The sequence below is a fragment of the Neolamprologus brichardi genome, chromosome 23, assembly GCF_056152115.1.
Source record: "Neolamprologus brichardi isolate AB-2024 chromosome 23, ASM5615211v1, whole genome shotgun sequence".
NCBI lineage: Eukaryota > Metazoa > Chordata > Actinopteri > Cichliformes > Cichlidae > Neolamprologus > Neolamprologus brichardi.
In genome coordinates, this window is record NC_142125.1 from 31,299,964 (window position 1) to 31,318,791 (window position 18,828).

The 18,828-nt window shown below is 42.0% G+C and overlaps 2 protein-coding genes across 2 annotated transcripts; one reads left to right on the forward strand and one right to left on the reverse strand.

The window, feature by feature from the left end:
* The first annotated feature begins 1,386 nt into the window (after nt 1-1,386).
* Nucleotides 1,387-6,197, forward strand: LOC102792419 (retinol dehydrogenase 7-like). The gene is made up of 5 exons (XM_006804087.3): nt 1,387-1,517; nt 3,348-3,662; nt 5,325-5,583; nt 5,655-5,818; nt 5,902-6,197. The coding sequence occupies exons 2-5, from the start codon at nt 3,350-3,352 to the stop codon at nt 6,123-6,125; spliced, it is 960 nt and encodes a 319-aa protein (XP_006804150.2). The 5' UTR covers nt 1,387-1,517; nt 3,348-3,349; the 3' UTR covers nt 6,126-6,197.
* A 1,184-nt stretch (nt 6,198-7,381) lies between these two features.
* Nucleotides 7,382-11,161, reverse strand: atp5f1b (ATP synthase F1 subunit beta). The gene is made up of 10 exons (XM_006804086.3): nt 11,003-11,161; nt 10,042-10,215; nt 9,768-9,942; nt 9,478-9,599; nt 9,219-9,403; nt 8,967-9,125; nt 8,659-8,781; nt 8,270-8,482; nt 7,987-8,188; nt 7,382-7,849 (listed from the first exon to the last, which is right to left on the reverse strand). The coding sequence occupies exons 1-10, from the start codon at nt 11,103-11,105 to the stop codon at nt 7,752-7,754; spliced, it is 1,554 nt and encodes a 517-aa protein (XP_006804149.1). The 5' UTR covers nt 11,106-11,161; the 3' UTR covers nt 7,382-7,751.
* Nucleotides 11,162-18,828: the final 7,667 nt, after the last annotated feature.

The following is an 18,828-nucleotide window of genomic DNA, read 5'->3' on the forward strand; positions in this document are numbered from 1 at the left end:
GGATAAAGGGCAAAAGAACCCAAAAACCAACTAAATAAGCAGACAAAAAAAAAATACATTATCAATCACCTGGATCACCTGTTGAGAAAGAGAAAAGAAAAGAGGGAGTATTCGCCCAGGGCGCCAAACAGGCTAGGACCGCCTCTGTGTGTGTTTGTGTGTGTGTCTGTGTGTGTTTCTCTGGTGAAATTTAGTATGGTTTCGACAACAGTTTTATGTTAATGTACAATCTTTAATATGTTTTATGTGTGTGTCTGTGTGCGTGTGTGGGAGGGGGGCGCCAGAGGAAGTATTCGCCCAGGGCGCCAAACAGGCTAGGACCGCCACTGCCTATTAAGTAATTCTAGGGGGGATTTGTTGTGCGCTTTTGGAGAAAGACGGAGGTTTTTTTTTCTGTTGACTTATCTAAGGTTTGGGGATAGATGGGAGTCGCGAGAGTTTTTTGCGACTTGGACATTCATTCTCATTTTCCTTGTTCAGATTAAACAAATGCAAATAAATGGAAATAAAGTTTTCCAACAAGGCATGCAACCTGTACGTCTCGCCATACTGAACATTACAAAAGCACAAGTTTAACTAAGCACTTTTACTCTGGTTTAACACATTTTCACACACACACCTACACACACACACACACACACACAGACGAGCACGGGCCCAGACACAGGCGCACGCACGAGCTCGCACAGGCGCGCGCGCACACACACGCACTGACCCACCACCAGATGGCGTTTTTTAAGCATAAAAAGTAAAAGCTTAAAAATAAAGAATGCTATTTGATATAAAAACTTTATTCTTTAATAATAAAATAATTTATTTTTTGGGGAAAAATTAATGAGCTATGAACTAGCATATTTTGATTAATATCATAATTTTATGAATATCATAATTTTATGAATATCATATGTTTTATGAATGTCATAATTTTATTAATATCATATGTTTTATGAATGTCATAATTTTTATTACTTCCTTTATTACTTCCTGAGCTCATGAATAATCTATTGGGGCCACAAATCATTCAGTTTGACATAAGGGGCCTAATATCCCTCCTTTTGTTCCTCTGTCCAAATTATGCACAAACAGTATCCCTTATTCTTGTCCTTCAGCTACAGAAATGTGTTTAATAATTGTAAAATAGATAATTGATTCCAGCGATGTACTCAGAAAGGTGCATATTTGTTTCCAGCAGACATAACTTTTGGCGATGTGCAACAATCACAGAAAATAGTGTTTTTATAGGACATCTGGTAACGTACACAGGACCGTTTACCTGTTGACAACGTGGTATATTGAGCGTTATCCAGTATTATTATCCTCTTATTATGGAAACCGTCGTTGGTTTGTTGAAATAATCCCGTCAGATACCACGTGAGAACAGAAGAGACTAAACTAATAGGCGGAGTCAACTGGATCGGCTCTCCCTGTCCAGTGCGCGCTCCCGATGCAGGGGTAACAAACTCTGTTGGGCATACGTACCTTGTCACAAACTGTCTGTGAAATCTTCTTCGGATCAGGTAAGAAATCCCGTGAACTGACAGCACATTACTGGCATAAGTCAGTAGCTGAGTAGATGAATAGTGTTACATTTTCAGTACGTTTGGTGGACGCTTTAATATTTGTTTCAAAAGGGTTAAGAAACTTCGAGGAAATGTACTTTGAACTCGGTTCCATATGACCTTTGTTCTGCTGTCACATTGAGCAAAGAAGCGTCCAAGTCCCATCTTCCAGGTTAGCTGGATTCCACGTCAACTATTTCAACCAGTCACCAAATGAACTCCAAAAGTTTGTAGTCGTAAATTGGTCACATCTGTGAACATTTAGAGGCGGACTTTAAATGAAGTGCGTTTAGCTGCAAGTTTAATTAACTTTAGACGACCTAACATCGTCACTGAGTTTGTTTATGGGCTCAAAATGTGGTCATAAATATTTTGTACTTGTAAATCGGTTTTGTACTTGTAAATCAGGATTTGTATGTGTAAAAAAGATTTGTGGACTTAGCCAAAAAAAACCCTGCAAGTTACAAGTACGAATTTTGACCCTATGTTTCTTCCTTTCATCTGATTGGTCAATGTCATGTCAATCACAAATGTAACAATCCAATCACAGAACAGATGGGTTTGGCTGTCGAAGGGGCGCTTTTTTTGAACTGCAAGTCTTTGAAGGGAATAAATGCCCTTTTACATGCCAACCCAGCGTTTTCCTTCATCACCACGAAGGAAAACAGTCTGTGGTCGTCCGAGTTTGGTGATTTTTGTGTCACAGGTCTACGTGTTTAATATAGGGACTTCCACAGCCTTTTCAACAGCGCTGCTGACCGCGGGGTGGGGGCGGGCAGTGTTTTCGAAATGACGGTCTTCATTACAAAGCTTTCTTCGTTATGAATTCTTTTTTACGCACGCACAAATCTATTTTACACATACAAATCTTTTTTACACACACACAATTTTTTTTTACACATACAAATCCTGATTTACAAGTACAAAATATTTATGACCACATTTTGAGCCCATATTTGTTTGTTTGTTTTTTATTTAAAATAATGAACAATGTTGGCCAAAATAGCTACAGTCTTACAACTGCAAGTGCAGTCTCTGTCATTTTCTACAGGTTGTCTGATTTTTTTTTCAGTGACTGACTTGTCGTGGACTCTTCCTTCAAACTGAGCAGGCAGAGGGCAAAAAAAAGTCCCTGTAAAGAGCGGTTAAAGAAATCAGCTCCCACAAATGCAAACTAACAGGAAAAAGCATAATCAACCCTCCTAAAGTAATAAGCTTTAATATGTTGAATACGTTTAATCATGATTATTAATATTATGTTATTAAGTACAACCAAGCCTAACTTTACAGTAGTCTTTTTTTGCCCTCTGTTAATAGCAAAAGTTCATTTAGATGTCAGTTATAATTAGCACATTTGTTTTAGCTTTTCTCCCAAGTTGAACTGTATGAGGTTCATACAGGGTGTACACCTGCACAGGCCTTGTTTGCAATGACTGACCTTAAGAACACCAACACATACACTGGAAGAACCCCCAGCTCAAATTAAACACTAACTTGAGTTTGTTAGAGTCTGTCAGAGGACGTTGGACCCTCAGGCCACCTTCATCAAGTTTGTCCCTGATCGTTTGCTCAGATCACTTCACTTTTAACTTTGGCCATGAAACTTGGGCTTGGGACTGTCGACGAAAAGAACACTGGCTTCTGTTATTAAGAAAAAAGAAAGCCAAATCAAACATGCAGGGGTACCTTAAAGCTGGCCTTACACAACAGTGTTGTCACGTGGCTTACTCTGTTCACTTTGTTAAAACAGCCAGTAACGAGTAAACATACGTTCCTTTGTCCTTCCAGTCATGTACTTGTACCTTCTGGGCCTGGTGGTTCTCTACTACCTGTACCGTTGGATCAGAGAGCTCCCCAGGGTCTCTGACAAAAACAGCAAGTATGTGTACATCACAGGCTGCGACAGTGGCTTTGGGAATCTTCTGGCCCGGCATCTTGACAAGCTGGGCTTTCGAGTGATTGCCTCTTGTTTCACTGAGAAAGGAGAAGAGGATCTAAAGAAGTCCTGCTCCAGCAACCTGATCACAACTCATCTGGATGTTAGTTCTCAGGAAAGCATTGACAAAGTTGCGGCAATGATCAAGGATATGGTTGGGGCACGTGGTAAGTTTTATTTGGTGGAAATACCTGCACTTCATTTAAATAGCTGTTTCCCCACAGAGTTTGAGTGCTGTTTATGTTTGTGACCTCTGACTTTCAATATCACCATTAAGACCAAGTAAGTCTATAGGATGTTCTTTTTCTTTATGCCAACTGGCAAAAAATGAATAAATGGTTGAAAATCACAGAGGTCTCACCAACTGTATATTTCCTGGTAGGACTGTGCCATATCATGTCTTCTGCAATAATACCTGTATACATTTTTAAGTGATATAAAAATGTATACAGGTATTATTGCAGAAGACATGTATACATTTTAAGTGATATAAAAATGTAATAGCCTGATATCACTCTAATAGCAATGCCACGTGTTAACTTTCCTTAGTATGTGCACCCATGACGGAAGCCCAGGCACATGTGTCAGCAACAATTTGAATACCTAAAACAGAGCTGCTTCAACAACCTCCAATAAAGTACTTTGCAAAATATGCAAAAAACTGTTCTTGCTTGAAGGTGGAAGCAACAAATATGTTTCAGCACTCGAGGCAGAAACGGACTATATCAAGTACAACCAGGCTATGAAGGAGGAGATGCCAGCAGCTATGTGTGACCCAAATGTAAATAAAGGACTCCACTGAGCATCACTGAAACTCTGCTAGTAACACTCCATATGACAGGAAGCGCAAATGGTGGATTATGTGGGTACATAGGACTAAACAACTAGTTAAAAAGCTTGTTCCAAGATCCAACATCCCAGTTAGAAATTTTTTATTGAATTCCTAATTTTATTATGTGACAGTATTGTGCAGACCTCTGAAGAGTTGCAAGGTTAGTTATTGGTAAAGATAAGCAGTTATTTTAGTCTTGAAATGTCAAGGGATGAACTGTTAGCCCTAAATCTGTTAATCTAGGCCTCATTTGAAGAGTCTCAGTGAAGATTCGGAGATCATTACAGCACAGAAACATCTTTAGGGACGGTTACAAAAGGTCTTCTCTTGGCCTCTGACAGCAGATTGTCCTGTTAGACCTGTTGACCATAATATTACAGTGATTAAAATATGCTGTATGTATTAAAGGTATTGTGCTGCAGTATCTATCGTGAACCAATTAGTCTGCACTTGGTGCAGTGACTCCCAAGCTAGGTGAATGGCTCCAGCAGGTCCCAGGAATAAAATCCCAGATCTCTGTCCAGAAGAGCACAGTCCTAAGATACTGCGCAGTACTCTCTGGGGTCCCTTTAGGGTCCAAATGTCCAAAGAAAAACATTTAAAGACCTCCAGAAAGCCTGCAGAACTATTCCTCAACTATTAAAAAGAATGTCTGGCTCCTTGGAAGCATAATATGGCCATCCCAGGCAGCCAGTCAGAAGAAAGCTAATGATAGGAGGGTCTAATAGGAGGAGGAGACCGAGTTTGCTTTTACAGACATACAGATAAGAACCAGTATGAGATAAGCAGGGTTTATTCTAAACTCTGTCATGCAGCCCGACTCTAGTAGAGTTTAGGGATAAAAATATGGACCTGGACTTGAGCAGAATAATTTCGCTTTGAGTTATTTTTCCCATTTGAATATCGATCAACTACTGTTGCTAGTGCACATAAAACATTACTGGTCAAGAACAGATGAATTTCAGTAGACTGTATGTGCTCTTTTTCATTATTTTAGGCCTGTGGGCTGTAGTGAACAATGCCGGCATCTCCATTCCCAGTGCCCCAAGTGACTGGCTGACCCTCAATGACTACAAACCCATGCTGGATGTGAACCTGAATGGGGTGATTGGTGTGACCCTAAGCGTCCTACCGCTCATAAAAAAGGCAAGGGGAAGGGTGGTGAACGTTGCCAGTGTGTTTGGAAGGATCAGTCCTGTTGGGGGCCCATATACTGTCTCAAAGTACGGTGTTGAAGCATTCAATGACAGCCTCAGGTAAGGAGAACTCATCAAATATTGGTATGATAATACAAAGATTTCCCAGGTTGATGAAGTGTCCTTCTTAGGTTAGATATGGCACCTTTTGGTGTGAAAGTCCTCTGCATTGAGCCAGGCTTCTTCAAGACAAATGTGACCAACAGTGCTATCCTGAGCAAAAACATTAAAATGATCTGGGATAAACTTCCACAGGAAGTCCGAGATGATTATGGAACGGCATACCTACAGAAAGGTATATGTGGATCACCACTTCTTCCATTTATTTTTGTTCCCAACTGATTATTTGTTCTTATTTCATTTATTTGCCCCTTTTAGCATTAACAATCTTGACTGACAAAGTTGCCAAAATGAGTGATGCAGACTTGATGAAAGTGGTCAGCTGCATGGAACATGCCGTGGCTGCTGTCCATCCTCGCACTCGCTACTCCCCGGGCTGGGACGCCAAGTTCTTCTGGCTGCCACTATCCTACATGCCAACCTGCATCCGTGATTACATCCTGAAGCTGGAAGCTATTCCCATCGCCAAGCAGATAGAATAACTTTGCATGTAATAAAGGCATTCTCTCTGTATGTACATCTCATGCATCAGTAAATTTAACTGATTTCAGAAAGGCTTTGTCTTCCAATCTGTTCTCATTACTTATCACATTACTTTCTCAGAAAGGAACCTTTGCACCTTTTTCACAAAGGCATTTTCAAGGCCATCTTATCTACAGCTAGTCTGAACAAATGAAAAGACCTTTGTCCATGACATTATTGATAGGCATGTGGGAAAGGTTAAGAAAGACCAATAAAAAAAATAAAAAAAATCCAGTTCACACTTGGTTTCAAAGTACACAGCGAGCAGGAGCGTGTTGTTGCTATACTTCAAATAGTAGAAATCCCTTGTTTTGCAGTACCAAAACAAGACTGCAATGTCACCTGCAGGATTTTAACTTCTTAAGTTACAAAGCAAAATGTTTATAGTTATTGGTAGAGTTAGCTGCACAGATAAAAATAGAACTGTATGTCCAAAAGATATAGAAAAAGGAAAACCTTGTTTTTTTAGGACGCAGTGCTAATCTTACCTTGGAGGGAGTCACTGACCTGGTGGACACGAGGTTGTAAGGTTCATTCTGTTCATTTTGCTTCATGACTCCTATCTAGACGAGGAGTCAAACTGTTTAAATACATAGTATTTTTTTGTCTCCAGTGGCACTAACAATCTTTCCTATATGAAACCTTAAGACATTAAGCCTTTATATTCTATCATTGTTCCTGTAAGCAGTAATGCCATTCGTGCTTTCTAATAAAACCAGATTTAGAGCCAAAACTCTGCATTTAGGTAGTACCTTCACACTTGTTTATTCTTATATTCATATAGTCCCTGCTGGCTTCTGACAGCAGTTTGAGATCTAGAGTGGTCATTTGTATAACGCTTCTGTGAAAAGCTTGAAACACTGAAATAAACAACGTTAAAATGAAATTACTTCTGAAACATCACGTTTCAATATTTAGTTTTAGTCTTTGTCAAACTGGCTGCATCTGTCAACACTGTAATGTCTGCATGACAGTCAACTGTCTTTAGAAAGGATTTGATTTCGTACAATTTAACTTTATTTTTTTACCCCCGATTCAAGCGTTAAAGTCTTAATCTATTGTGGCTAAAACCTATTTTTTTTTTTAGGTTCAATAAAACTCTGCTGTACATGTTTTGGGAAAGCATGTAAATTGGTGCATGTTGATTTAATTTGTACATATAAATGTACAATTTCAGAACGTCTTGACTACTTTGACCAAGTAAACAACTGCAGAATGACAGAATTGTTCAACTGTTTTATTTCAGCATGTGACAAGCTGCAGCACAGTTGATAGCTTAACATAGCAGCTCCAGAATGCCATCTTCTGGTCAAAGTAGACAAGGACAGCCATTTCTTTAACTCCTTTACCAGCAACAAGATTTTCCACTACAAGTATAACCATTGAGAAAATATGCAGTTAACGATGAGTTTTATGTAAAGACTGTTTTATTCCATCTTTCACTGGAAACATTAAATAGAACTTTTTCAGGATGACAAGACAGGTACATTTGTATTTTGACATGTTTTACAAACCAAGTGCTCCTAACCACAGGGCCTCTCTGCTTCTACTCTTCTTGCTTCCCTTCAGTTAGGTTGTCTGGATGTTTATGAGTGCTCCTCAGCCAGTTTCTCAGCTTTCTGAACCACCTCCTCAATTGGACCGACCATGTAGAAGGCTTGCTCGGGCAGAGCATCATACTCACCTGAAATGAAATGAGAACAAAAAAAAAAAAAAAAAAAAAAAAAAAAAAAAAAAAAAAAGGCAATTAAATTATAAACAGAGCTGAGGAAGTTGAGGATCACAAGCCATAAAAAATAAAAATGGACAATTCAAACTTACCACCAAGGATGCTCTTGAAGCCCTTGATGGTTTCCTTGAGGGGCACCAGCTTGCCCAAGTGGCCAGTGAAGACCTCAGCCACTTGGAATGGCTGAGACAGGAAACGCTGGATCTTACGGGCACGAGCCACAGTGAGTTTATCCTCCTCAGACAACTCATCCATACCCAGGATGGCAATGATATCCTGTAGTGATTTGTAGTCCTACAGAAGAAAGTAGCCTAATTTGTTTGAAGCACTTACAGTTGTCATGTTAATTCTGATGGTACCAATAAAGCTGCAAACCTGAAGGATTTTCTGCACGCCACGAGCAACATCGTAGTGCTCGGCTCCGACAATGTTGGGGTCCATGATACGGGAAGTTGAGTCCAGGGGGTCGACAGCAGGGTAGATGCCCAGCTCAGCGATGGCACGGGACAACACAGTGGTGGCATCCAAGTGAGCGAAGGTGGTGGCGGGGGCAGGGTCAGTCAAATCGTCAGCAGGCACGTAAATGGCCTGGAAACACAGGACTTGTTAGCATTTTTTGAAGTCCTAGGTTACCCTTTAGGTTGCCCAGCAACATATAAAACCAAGATTTATTCCTTACTGTCAGTAAGATAGTTTCCAGCTTATGTCAAAGTAAATAGATTTTTGATTTCTAAAATGCAGACTCAGCACTCCTCAAACCTCACCTGCACAGATGTGATTGAACCCTTCTTGGTGGTGGTGATTCTCTCCTGCATGGTACCCATGTCAGTGGCCAGAGTGGGCTGGTAACCCACAGCAGAGGGAATACGACCCAGCAGAGCAGACACCTGAGAGAGAAGGTGAAGTCATCAAGATTGCAGTTTGACAGAATCAGTGTATTTGAAGGAGGAAGAGGGGGAAAACAAAATAACTTTTGAAATGAGAATCTTTACATTGGATGTGTGGTGTAGCTAGAGCAGTTGTAAATCTTTATTTTTAAGGAAAGCTTTGGTTTAAATCAAGTTGCACAGACCTCAGAGCCAGCCTGTGTGAAGCGGAAGATGTTGTCAATGAAGAGCAGCACATCCTGACCCTCCTGGTCACGGAAATATTCAGCCACAGTCAATCCAGTCAGAGCAACTCTGGCACGGGCACCGGGGGGCTCGTTCATCTGTCCGTACACCAGCGCCACCTAGCATGGACAAGAGTTTGGTTAAATCAGACATTTTGGAATGTGCTGTAATAAAAAATGCATCTTTTTAAAGTTGCTTTCCACAGTCCTCACCTTGGAGGTGGTATCCTTCAGGTTGATCACACCAGACTCAATCATTTCATGGTACAAGTCATTTCCCTCACGGGTACGCTCTCCCACACCAGCAAACACAGAGTAACCACCATGGGCCTTGGCCACATTGTTGATCAGCTCCATGATCAACACAGTCTTGCCTACACCGGCACCACCGAACAGACCTGTCAAGACGAGAAAACCAAGTTAGTTTATCAGGCATCAAAGTCAAGGCTGACGTGCATGTTTGGGCTCATACCGATCTTTCCTCCCTTGGCATACGGAGCCAGCAGGTCCACAACCTTAATGCCAGTAACCAGAATCTCCTGTTCCACACTCATGTCAGTGAATTCAGGAGCCTCTGCATGGATAGGTGCAGTCCTGGGAAGAAGGGAAAAAAAGTAGATTAATGTAATCACTGAACTCACCAGTTAACATTTAAAGCACAGCATCTATATGTCCTATCATAACAGGTTTCATTATTGCTTCAGACTGTGCATGTTTAAACCTCATACAAAAAACTGCAGGATATTTTCAAAGTGTACTTACTGTTTGGTGGAGATGGGACCCCTCTCATCAATAGGCTCCCCGATGACATTCATAATCCTGCCCAGGGTCTCGGGACCCACTGGAATTCTGATGGGGGCACCAGTGTCCAGAACCTTCTGTCCACGGACCAGACCCTCGGTACCATCCATCGCAATGGTACGCACTGTGTTCTCCCCTAAAAACAAAGTGATTTTGATGTGTCTGTTTAACCTAAGAAAGAGTTGCTAGTGGTATTGTAGGTAGGTAGGTGAAGAGTATAATCCAGCTGGCTCACCGAGATGCTGTGCCACCTCCAGGACTAGCCTGGATTCACGGCCTGCCACCTCCAGGGCGTTGAGGATGGGAGGGAGACCCTCATCGAACTGGACATCGACAACGGCACCAATGACAGCCACAATGCGTCCGTTGGCGGTGCTGGCAGCAGCGGCAGGTGCGACATAGTCTCTACCTGGAACATGAACCACTGAGTGTCATACAGATGTGCTGCAGCTGTGACCTTGTTATGCTTTATGGACGGAAGAAGCACCGGAAAGGGCTTGTATACTTGTGTGTCCGGCCGGTACATCTCAATGTCAAGTGGCTTAGGCTAATCTGCGAATAAGTTTTTAAACTAGAAAGTGAAACAGCAGTACTAAGCAGAATTCAGTAAAATTTCAGTTTATTTTATCAAGTGCAAATAAGCGAGTTCTCCCACTAAATAGCGTCAGCGCCAACAGTGACAGATGAATGGATAGCGATTCCGAGCTAGCATTGCTAATGCTGCATACTTGGCCACAAACTCAGTGACACAGCTTTGTTTTTCCCCTTTGTAGTTTTGTTATTTTGGCACTGCATTACCTCCACACGTATCACAAAAGTGAACTGTGTTACCGACTGTCTAACCCTGCTAATCTGCAACTACTAATGCTAACAGCAGTCTTCGACCGCCTCATGTCATTACAGAGGTCATTTCTAATAACACAAGAATAATACAGTCTGCTCATTTCACAATGCGAAGTAACCATGGAAAGATCTGTTTGCACACATGTTTACCCATTTAATGTTTTGGAAACACTCCGGCTGATTTAAAATGTACATTTTAATATTAAGGCCTGCTAAGCCACCGGCAGGCAAGCCAGCGTGTTGCTAGCACCAGCTAAGTTTAGCATGGTCCCTGCCCTCTTCTGACAGCCACATAAATGCGTCTGTTCTTTAAACAGTCTTCTTTCCAGAAACAACGAGCATGCAGGACTCACGTGAAAGGACAGCTGGAGATCCAACAAGAGCCTTCAAGGGCTGGACTCCAGGCTTCAGAGCCTGCAAAGCCCCGGTGCAGCAGCGTCCCACAGCTCCTAACATTGTCAAAATGGCTGAAGGTGGAAAGAGACAGAGGAACTTCAGGCTTTATAACGTATGACCGCTTAGACGAACTGCGCCTGCGCACAACGTAAAACACGCCACAACGAGCATGCGTAGTAGTTAAGCGCATGCAGTTGACATTGTGCCCTCGATAGAGCTGGCTTATTTGAACCAAATGACCGCCCAAACGAAAGTTTATAATCCCAGTTATAATTCTTTGTTTTAGTTAATGTAGATGGTTTGGACATCTCAGTGGGGTAGCCAAATTAAATAAAAACCCTGGTGAAACTCTAACTAACTAGTGTTATCCACGTAACCTATTTTTATTATAGGTCACTGACAGTGCCCTCATTAAAATGAGAAATAGTTGCCTCAGTTTGCCTCAAGACACTCCCCACTTGTTTACATTATAGCAACAGCCAGTAGACTTTACAGAACAGAATAGCCCTTTATTTTTATTGTACATGTAAATCGAAATTACCTTGCTAATGTTAAAGTTTCACAGCATAAATTGGAGAGTACTGTGCAATAATAGTAATAATAGCAATAACAGTAATAGGGTTAGGGTTAATTCAACAATAATTGAATTGTGATTTTAGTTTTACTTAGATTTAGTTTGTTCCTGTCAAACCACTTTTTTAAATTTTGCACATTTATTGCCATTATCAATAAAATATTGAGGACAATTTTGTTGTCCAGAGCTGCTTTTAACAATGCAATTTAAAATATCCCATATTCCCTTTATATTGTTCAATATTTTACTATAATACTCCTTTTTTACATTCATTATTGATCATTTGTTTTCCATTTTGATGGTGTGAATAAACTGTTCATCAGTGAAGTAGCAGCAGTTGTTGCTGAAAGTCATGTCCTTAAGAAACAGGAAAATAAACAGCAAAGACTTGACTTGCATCCTGAAAAATGCATCTGACCTTTCATTTAATCAATCCGCTGTTTCTGAAATGATCAGTGGATGTCACAAAGCCATTTAGCATGACCATGATATACACTGCCAATGCCGTAAAAGCATACCTGGGTAGAAAAACGCACAGATGACTGTACACAGTGAGTGTCTACAGCCATCTGAGGCTCAGTCCTGTTTTGCAGCCATATTTCAGACAGTGGTTTTGAAAATCTTCTCAACTGATGGAATTATAAAAAGCAACATCTAATGGGGCCGAGTACAATAATTGAATCTGTAATGTGCCCTATAAATGCTAGAAATATGGTGTTTAACAAGATACTTACTATGGATGGCATTACATTGTCCTCCAGTAACACTTTGAGGAATCTTGGAATCTTGTTTTTGACCAGGATCCGTCTCTCAATTTTTATATTAAAAAAATGTAGGACTTGCATTTTCACAGTATCTCTAAAATCACTAACATCCTGACTCAGAGTGAGACTGAAAAACCAGTTCATGCATCTATTAATTCTAGGGCAGACTGTTGTAGTGCATTATTATTAGGCTCTCCAAAAAACTCTCTGAAAAGTTTATCCAGAATGGTGCAGTGAGATTACTGACAGTGTCTAGTAAGAGAGATTATATTTCTCCAACATTGTCCCCCTGTTACATACAGAATCTCATTTAAACTCCTTCTCTACGAATACAGGATCTTAAATAATCAGCGCCCATCGTATCTTAAAGACCTCATATTACTGTATCAGCCCATTATAGTGTTTAACCCTCAGACTGCAGGATTACTCGTTGTTAGAGTATAAAGTAGATTGGGAAGCAGAGCCCCTCTTCTGTGGAACTAGCTCCCAACTTGGATTTGGGAGAAAAACACCCTCTCACCCTTTTAAGATTAGGCTTAAAACTATCCTTTTTAGCAAAGCTTATAGTGAGGGCTGGATCGGATGACCTTGAATCCTTCTACAATAGGCCTAGGATGCTGGGGGCTTCCCATGATGCACCTTTTTCCACTCATTATCTGTTTATACACATATTTATTTCTGTCTCTTTGTAATTTGGCACTGTATAAATATAATTGAATTGTGTTTAATTTGATTCAGTTTGATTAAATTGTGATCCACCATGCCAAACTTGTCAGAGGATGAAACAAAGGTAGCGTACAATCTCTGTTTGTGCCTTATACAATTCAAACTGTTTGTTCGCCCATGTTTCAATGAATTGCTACATTTAATTCCCATTTTGCTAACAAAATATAAAGACATAACAGATGGCTCAAGGCGTCTGCACAGGTCTATCAGTTTCTTAATCAATCAAAAGAGAGAGAAAGAGCGATACACATGCACTGAGAGAGAGAGAGAGAGAGAGAGAGAGAGAGAGAGAGAGAGAGAGAGAGAGAGAGAGATTTCATATAGAAAGAGATTTCAAGAGAAATATTTTGAGTTAGTCTGCAGGATGAAACTGGGAAATTGTGAATTGTAATTCCACTAGATTTACAGTAGAGGGAGCTGCCGTACCAAAAGATATAGAATGTGTGACTCATGCTCTTTGCTAGTGTATGCACAGTTGTTTGAGGTTTTTAGTGTATGAGTATGTATAGACAAGTCTGTTGTCTTTGTTTTATTACACTTTGCCTTTTCAGTAGCACATAGTTAACACTTTAACAAGCAGGAATGTCTGTCTGCTAATCTTATGCTCTGTATAGAACCGTTCTAATCTTAAGTATGCTTTGTAATCAGATATGATGTCTGATTTTGACTTTTGGCAAAACTGCAGGTGAGTCCAGTCAGCATGAAATAATCAAGTTTAGTGTTTGCTGATGCACTCGTTGTATTCTATTAGTTTTTTAAACAAATTTTTAAAACACCTATAATTTGGGTTATTGCTTTAAGTGAAAAATTGGCATCCCTCCCCATGCCTGTAGATGACTATCTGACAACCAGCAGGCTCAGATAGAGCTCTACTAGTCTGAATTTGCCTGCAAAAACAGCACATGAGTTAAGCATCCTTTGCATGCCCCAAAGTAATGTCTGATGACTGATGACTGAGATTAGTTGCTAGGCTTTGTGGTTTGTGTTGCTGGATTGTTACAGGTAGAAGCTCATTGAAAAAAACTATTTTAACATTTCTGCTGAAAAAGCTCCAATGTAGTTGGTGGAATAATACTGACGTCAGTTCGCAGCCTTTACTTAGTGTTAGACAGACTTTGAGTGTCTGTTACTGTAGCCACAGTGATCTGCTATATGAGTTCACAAGAGTGTGATACAAGAATCAACATGTTTATTCAAACAGTCAAATGCAGCAGAGGTCGATGTGGTTACCATTCAAGCACATAAGCTTAATGTGCTAATGTTAATCATTACGGAGTTATCTGTAGAATCTACTCTCTGTTTGAATCCACAAAAAGTAACCTTTGACCTTCTATGGGCATTGTCTATGGGCAAACTGTAGTATTTCCTATTTTTGATCATGAGATGATGGGAGCAGTTAGAATGCTCACAGTGGAAGTCGTGCTTGCATATGCAATTGACACCCCTTTCTCAACGAGAAGTTTGGGCTTGGGTGAGCCTGAGTGCTGAAGATATCTACCTATTCGGAACCATGGTAACAGGGTTCTGGCTGATCAGAGCTGGCTTGGCCCTGACTTATCAAAGAATTAAGAAAGCGGAACCGGCTTATTTTGTCAGTCGTTTTCAAATGTCTTGAACTTTAACATTTAACATGCTAGCTGAGGCCTGCAGAGTCTGAGATCTAGGTTTTGGATTTTTGCAGTTTCTGCAAACATTGCATGGTCTGACCTTGTGGTGAATTTGCTGGAACATTCACTCCTGGAAAGACTGTGCGATTATGTTAGCATCCAGACTTCTGCTTTTATCGGGGCGACCGTGGCTCAGGGCTCCTGGGAAGTGTATCTGTAACCGGAAGGTCGCCGGTTCGAACCCTGTGCTCTCTGTCCTGGTCGTTGTGTCTCTGGGCAAGACACTTCACCTACTGCCTACTGGTGATGGCCAGAGGGGCCGATGGTGCAATATGGCAGCCTCGCTTCTGTCAGTCTGCCCCAGGGCAGCTGTAGCTACAACTGTAGCTTGCCTCCATCAGTGTGTGAATGTGAGAGTGAATGAATAGTGGCATTGTAAAGCGCTTTGGGTGCCTTGAAAAGCGCTATATAAATCCAATCCATTATTATTTATCGAAGTGCTCACACTTACTGATGATCAGTTAATCAGTTTCATTTGATTACCAGGACCTGTCTGCTGCTTTATCTCTCAGTTCCTGTAAAGGCATATTTAGGTCGATGTAGAACTGCAAAGAGTTCTGTGAAAACCTTTTACATGGCAACCAAAAGCCTGAGCTATTGACTCCACTGTGGTATAGCCCTCAGCTCTCTTGTAAAACACACTGATGCGAGGGCTTGTTGGGACACATATGCATGTTTTGTTGCTCCAAACAATCTTAAAAATACGTGATATGGATTGATGCGACAATCAAGCGCTTCGCATGTCATGCGTCTGTGGTGCTGTAACTATCTGTTTAAAGATCATGCATTATCTTGTAAAAGCAGTGATTAAACTAAAGTCACCGGAAAGATGTCTGGAGGGGTTATGGAATTTCAAAGAGCTAAGTGGTTTCTTCCATAGTGTCATAAAAGAAAGATCTGCCATACACTTCTTCCAATGAAGTTATTTGCTCATTAAAATTCAATTCTGTGTCACTGCATAAAAATACCATGCCCTGCTCTTTATTGATGCCCTTTAGTGGTGTCTGCATGTGCTCAGAGCATTACAGTACACTTTCAGATAGGATCATCTTTATTAATTTATTATCATGCTCTCAATGAATGTCAGTTAATTGTTGTGAAATTTAGAGGCACGATGGGTGTTGCGTTTAGAAAACCATCAACAAATAAAAGTTCACAGATGGAAAATGAAACCTGTTTTTAATAATACAAAAAAGTGATACAACTCAAAAAAGTGTCATGAGAGTTTTGTGGATTTGCAGCTGTTTGTTTAGTTTTTCAGAAGATTTTCTAAATTTTTTGGCCCTTCATTTTTATTAGATGTATCATATTGAAATTCAGCGCTATGCTGCATCCTAGTTTTACCATATGGTGTGTGTTATGGAACAAAAAAAGAGTCTGGGCAACAGACGTTCCCTTGATTCATGTGAAATATCCAAAGCAGAAGCAGAAACGACAAAAGTAACTTCAAGAGTTTCTTGCTTTGCTTAATCAGCACTTGAAACTTGAAAGAAAGGGAGCCGAATAAGATTTAAGCAGCTTTATCTTTGAAAGAGAGGATTTTTTTGTGACCGCTTACCTTTACCTAAGTTCAGTAACAAAGGAGGCAATAACAACACCAAGTGTTTTTTTTTCTTTTCTTTCTTTTTCTTTCTTTTCTTTTTCTTCTACTCAGGTGGTGCGAAGACTAAACCAGCAAAACTTTCGTGTACAGAAAATTTTTTATGGTTTACAGAAAACATTGTGATGCTGAGTAGAATATAAATCAATCAATTTGATTGATTGATTGATTGATAAACAACACCAGAACGCAATTATCTACTAATTTTTTAACATTTTTAAATAGCAAGATCGACAGCGCACAGTGTGCTTTGAGGTAGGAGCCAAAAAGGGTGTAGTTTGTGTGTGTGAGCACCCGTGTGTACACCTGTGAGCGTGAGTGCGCTTGTATTTAAAAGGTTCCTTCATGTAATGATCTGCTAGAGGGTGTGGGGGGGCCATAGCCCCGTCCTCCAGGGCATGAAGCAGGTATGAAGGAGATCAAAACTCCAGACATCCAGAGGTCCTCAGAACACAAGAGACCAAGGAAGACCAACAGAGGGGCAGCTGCACCACTATCCCAGAAAGAGCTGAGGAGAGTCCCAGATGAGGGGTCACTCAGCAGCCGCGGAGCAGAAGCCAGGGGGGGTTTGCAGTGGCGTGCCTGTGAGCTCCGCCGGCAACCAGCTGTGCCAGAGTGACCAAGCCCAGGCCGAGAGGCCGGGGGCACCCCACCCCCGAAGTGGCCCAAGCGAGCCCCAGACTCCAGGCCCCGACAAGCAGCCACCAGGAGTGAGCTGGTGTGTACCTGGACGCCCATCACCGGACACAAAGAACCACCAACGCACCGATGTCTGAGGGCGTCTGCCACTGGCAGTGGAAGTGGTGGGGGAGATAGGCCTCCATACCTTGAAGGGCCTGAGCTGTCCCCAGAGAGGTGGCGTCTGATACCCAACCTGACATATGGACACAGACATACAGGCACACACAGATACAAACATCCATTCCCACCCTCATGTTCTCATATGCAATTACTCAACACTCAACCAACGTGGAGACAGACATAGAGAGACACTGTACACACAATCACACTCCCCAAGCGTACTCTAAGCCCCGGGTCTAGGTACCTTTGCCCCAGGAGGGGGAAACTGCACCCAGACCCAGGTGGTGTTACCCCCCTCCACCCCAGGCAAAAGTTACCCTTTTGCCTGGGGTGGAGAAAAGCAGACTGCCCTGACTCGGCAGCAGCAGGGAGGTCCCACTTTCCAGACCCCAGTCAGACGGCCAACTCCTCCTCCTAGCCCCCTCGCTCCAACAGGCTGCAGAAAACGGGGGGGTGTAAAGACTCCAAATCTCCCTCCGCCCGCTCATATGTAGTGTTGATGCATGAGTGTTCTAAGGTGCATTTAAAACCGAGGAGGGCATGGAGCTACCTGCCAGAGAGCAGCAGGTAAGCGCATAGCCCCTCCTGATAGCCCTCAATGTCTACATGTATTTAAAATTGAGAGGTGGGCAACGGCGGAAGGGGTGAGGTTGTACACCCTGATGGTCTTTTGGAGTCCGTGTAGCGTGCCCACCCCCAAGATCCTATATGTATGTGTTATGAGACTGTGAGTAATGTGAATGTCTAAGTTGTGAGATAAAATTGAGGCATAGGCAGCCAGAAGGGGACAGAGGGGGGGATGCCTCCCCTGCACCCTGGTGACACACCTTTACCCCAAGGCCCTGCATGTGTGGGTGATTGTGGTGGAGCGGGAAGAGGCAGCTGAAGATGGGGAGGGAAGGAAGGGTGGGGCAAGTGACCCCTCCCTGGGGCCAGCTCCCCCGCTGACCCCAGTAGGCCCCCCCCACACTCTGCAACCCGCCAGGGAAAGGGGGCCCAGGCCCATCCGGACCGGGGCCCAGTTCAGCAGCGCCGCCCAGCCCCACAGAGCCCGGTACAGCCCACCCGACCCCACCACAGAGAAAACCCACCCCGTCATCCACTCATCTTCCAGACTACACAAGACAATAGACGCCCAAGCTGAGATCTTCCTCCACTTCTCCTATATCTCCCCCTCCTGCAGAGTGAGTTCCTGAAGAGAGGAGACCTCCTGCAAGATATAACAGCCTCCCCCACCAGTTGAAGAGCCCCCCAGGTGGCTTGATGCACTGGTGGCACCCTGCCCCAGGGCTGGGCCCCCATACACCCACCCACAGAAAGCATTCTGTGTATTTTGGAAAGTAATTTGGGGGTTTTAAGAGTAAGAAATTGAACCACACTTGGTGGTGTTTGTAGTTCAACTTGACCTGGTTTAAATTTCTTTTTTACTATGGATTTAATTTGTTGATATTCTAAAAATCTTTTCTTGTTGATCCCATATTGTGTAACTAGTCTGTCAAATGAAATAAATTCTGTTCCTTCTAATATATGTTCTAAGTATTTGATTCCTTTACCACTCCAATCTGAAAAGTTTATCATATTATTGTTTTGTAATATGTCAGGGTTGTTCCAGATAGGTGTATGTTTGCATGAGATTAATGAATTTCCGTCA

What these genes read in the sequence shown, in the direction of transcription:
- LOC102792419 (XM_006804087.3), top strand. Translation starts at nt 3,350, where the DNA reads ATGTACTTGTACCTTCTGGGCCTGGTGGTTCTCTACTACCTGTACCGT. An exon ending in GCATTCAATGACAGCCTCAG is followed by an intron (nt 5,584 to 5,654) that starts GTAAGGAGAACT and finishes TGTCCTTCTTAG; the next exon opens with GTTAGATATGGCACCTTTTG. An exon ending in AACGGCATACCTACAGAAAG is followed by an intron (nt 5,819 to 5,901) that starts GTATATGTGGAT and finishes TGCCCCTTTTAG; the next exon opens with CATTAACAATCTTGACTGAC.
- atp5f1b (XM_006804086.3), bottom strand. Translation starts at nt 11,105, where the DNA reads ATGTTAGGAGCTGTGGGACGCTGCTGCACCGGGGCTTTGCAGGCTCTG. An exon ending in GGAGGTGGCACAGCATCTCG is followed by an intron (nt 9,943 to 10,041) that starts GTGAGCCAGCTG and finishes CTTTGTTTTTAG; the next exon opens with GGGAGAACACAGTGCGTACC. An exon ending in TGAAGGATACCACCTCCAAG is followed by an intron (nt 9,126 to 9,218) that starts GTGAGGACTGTG and finishes TGTCCATGCTAG; the next exon opens with GTGGCGCTGGTGTACGGACA.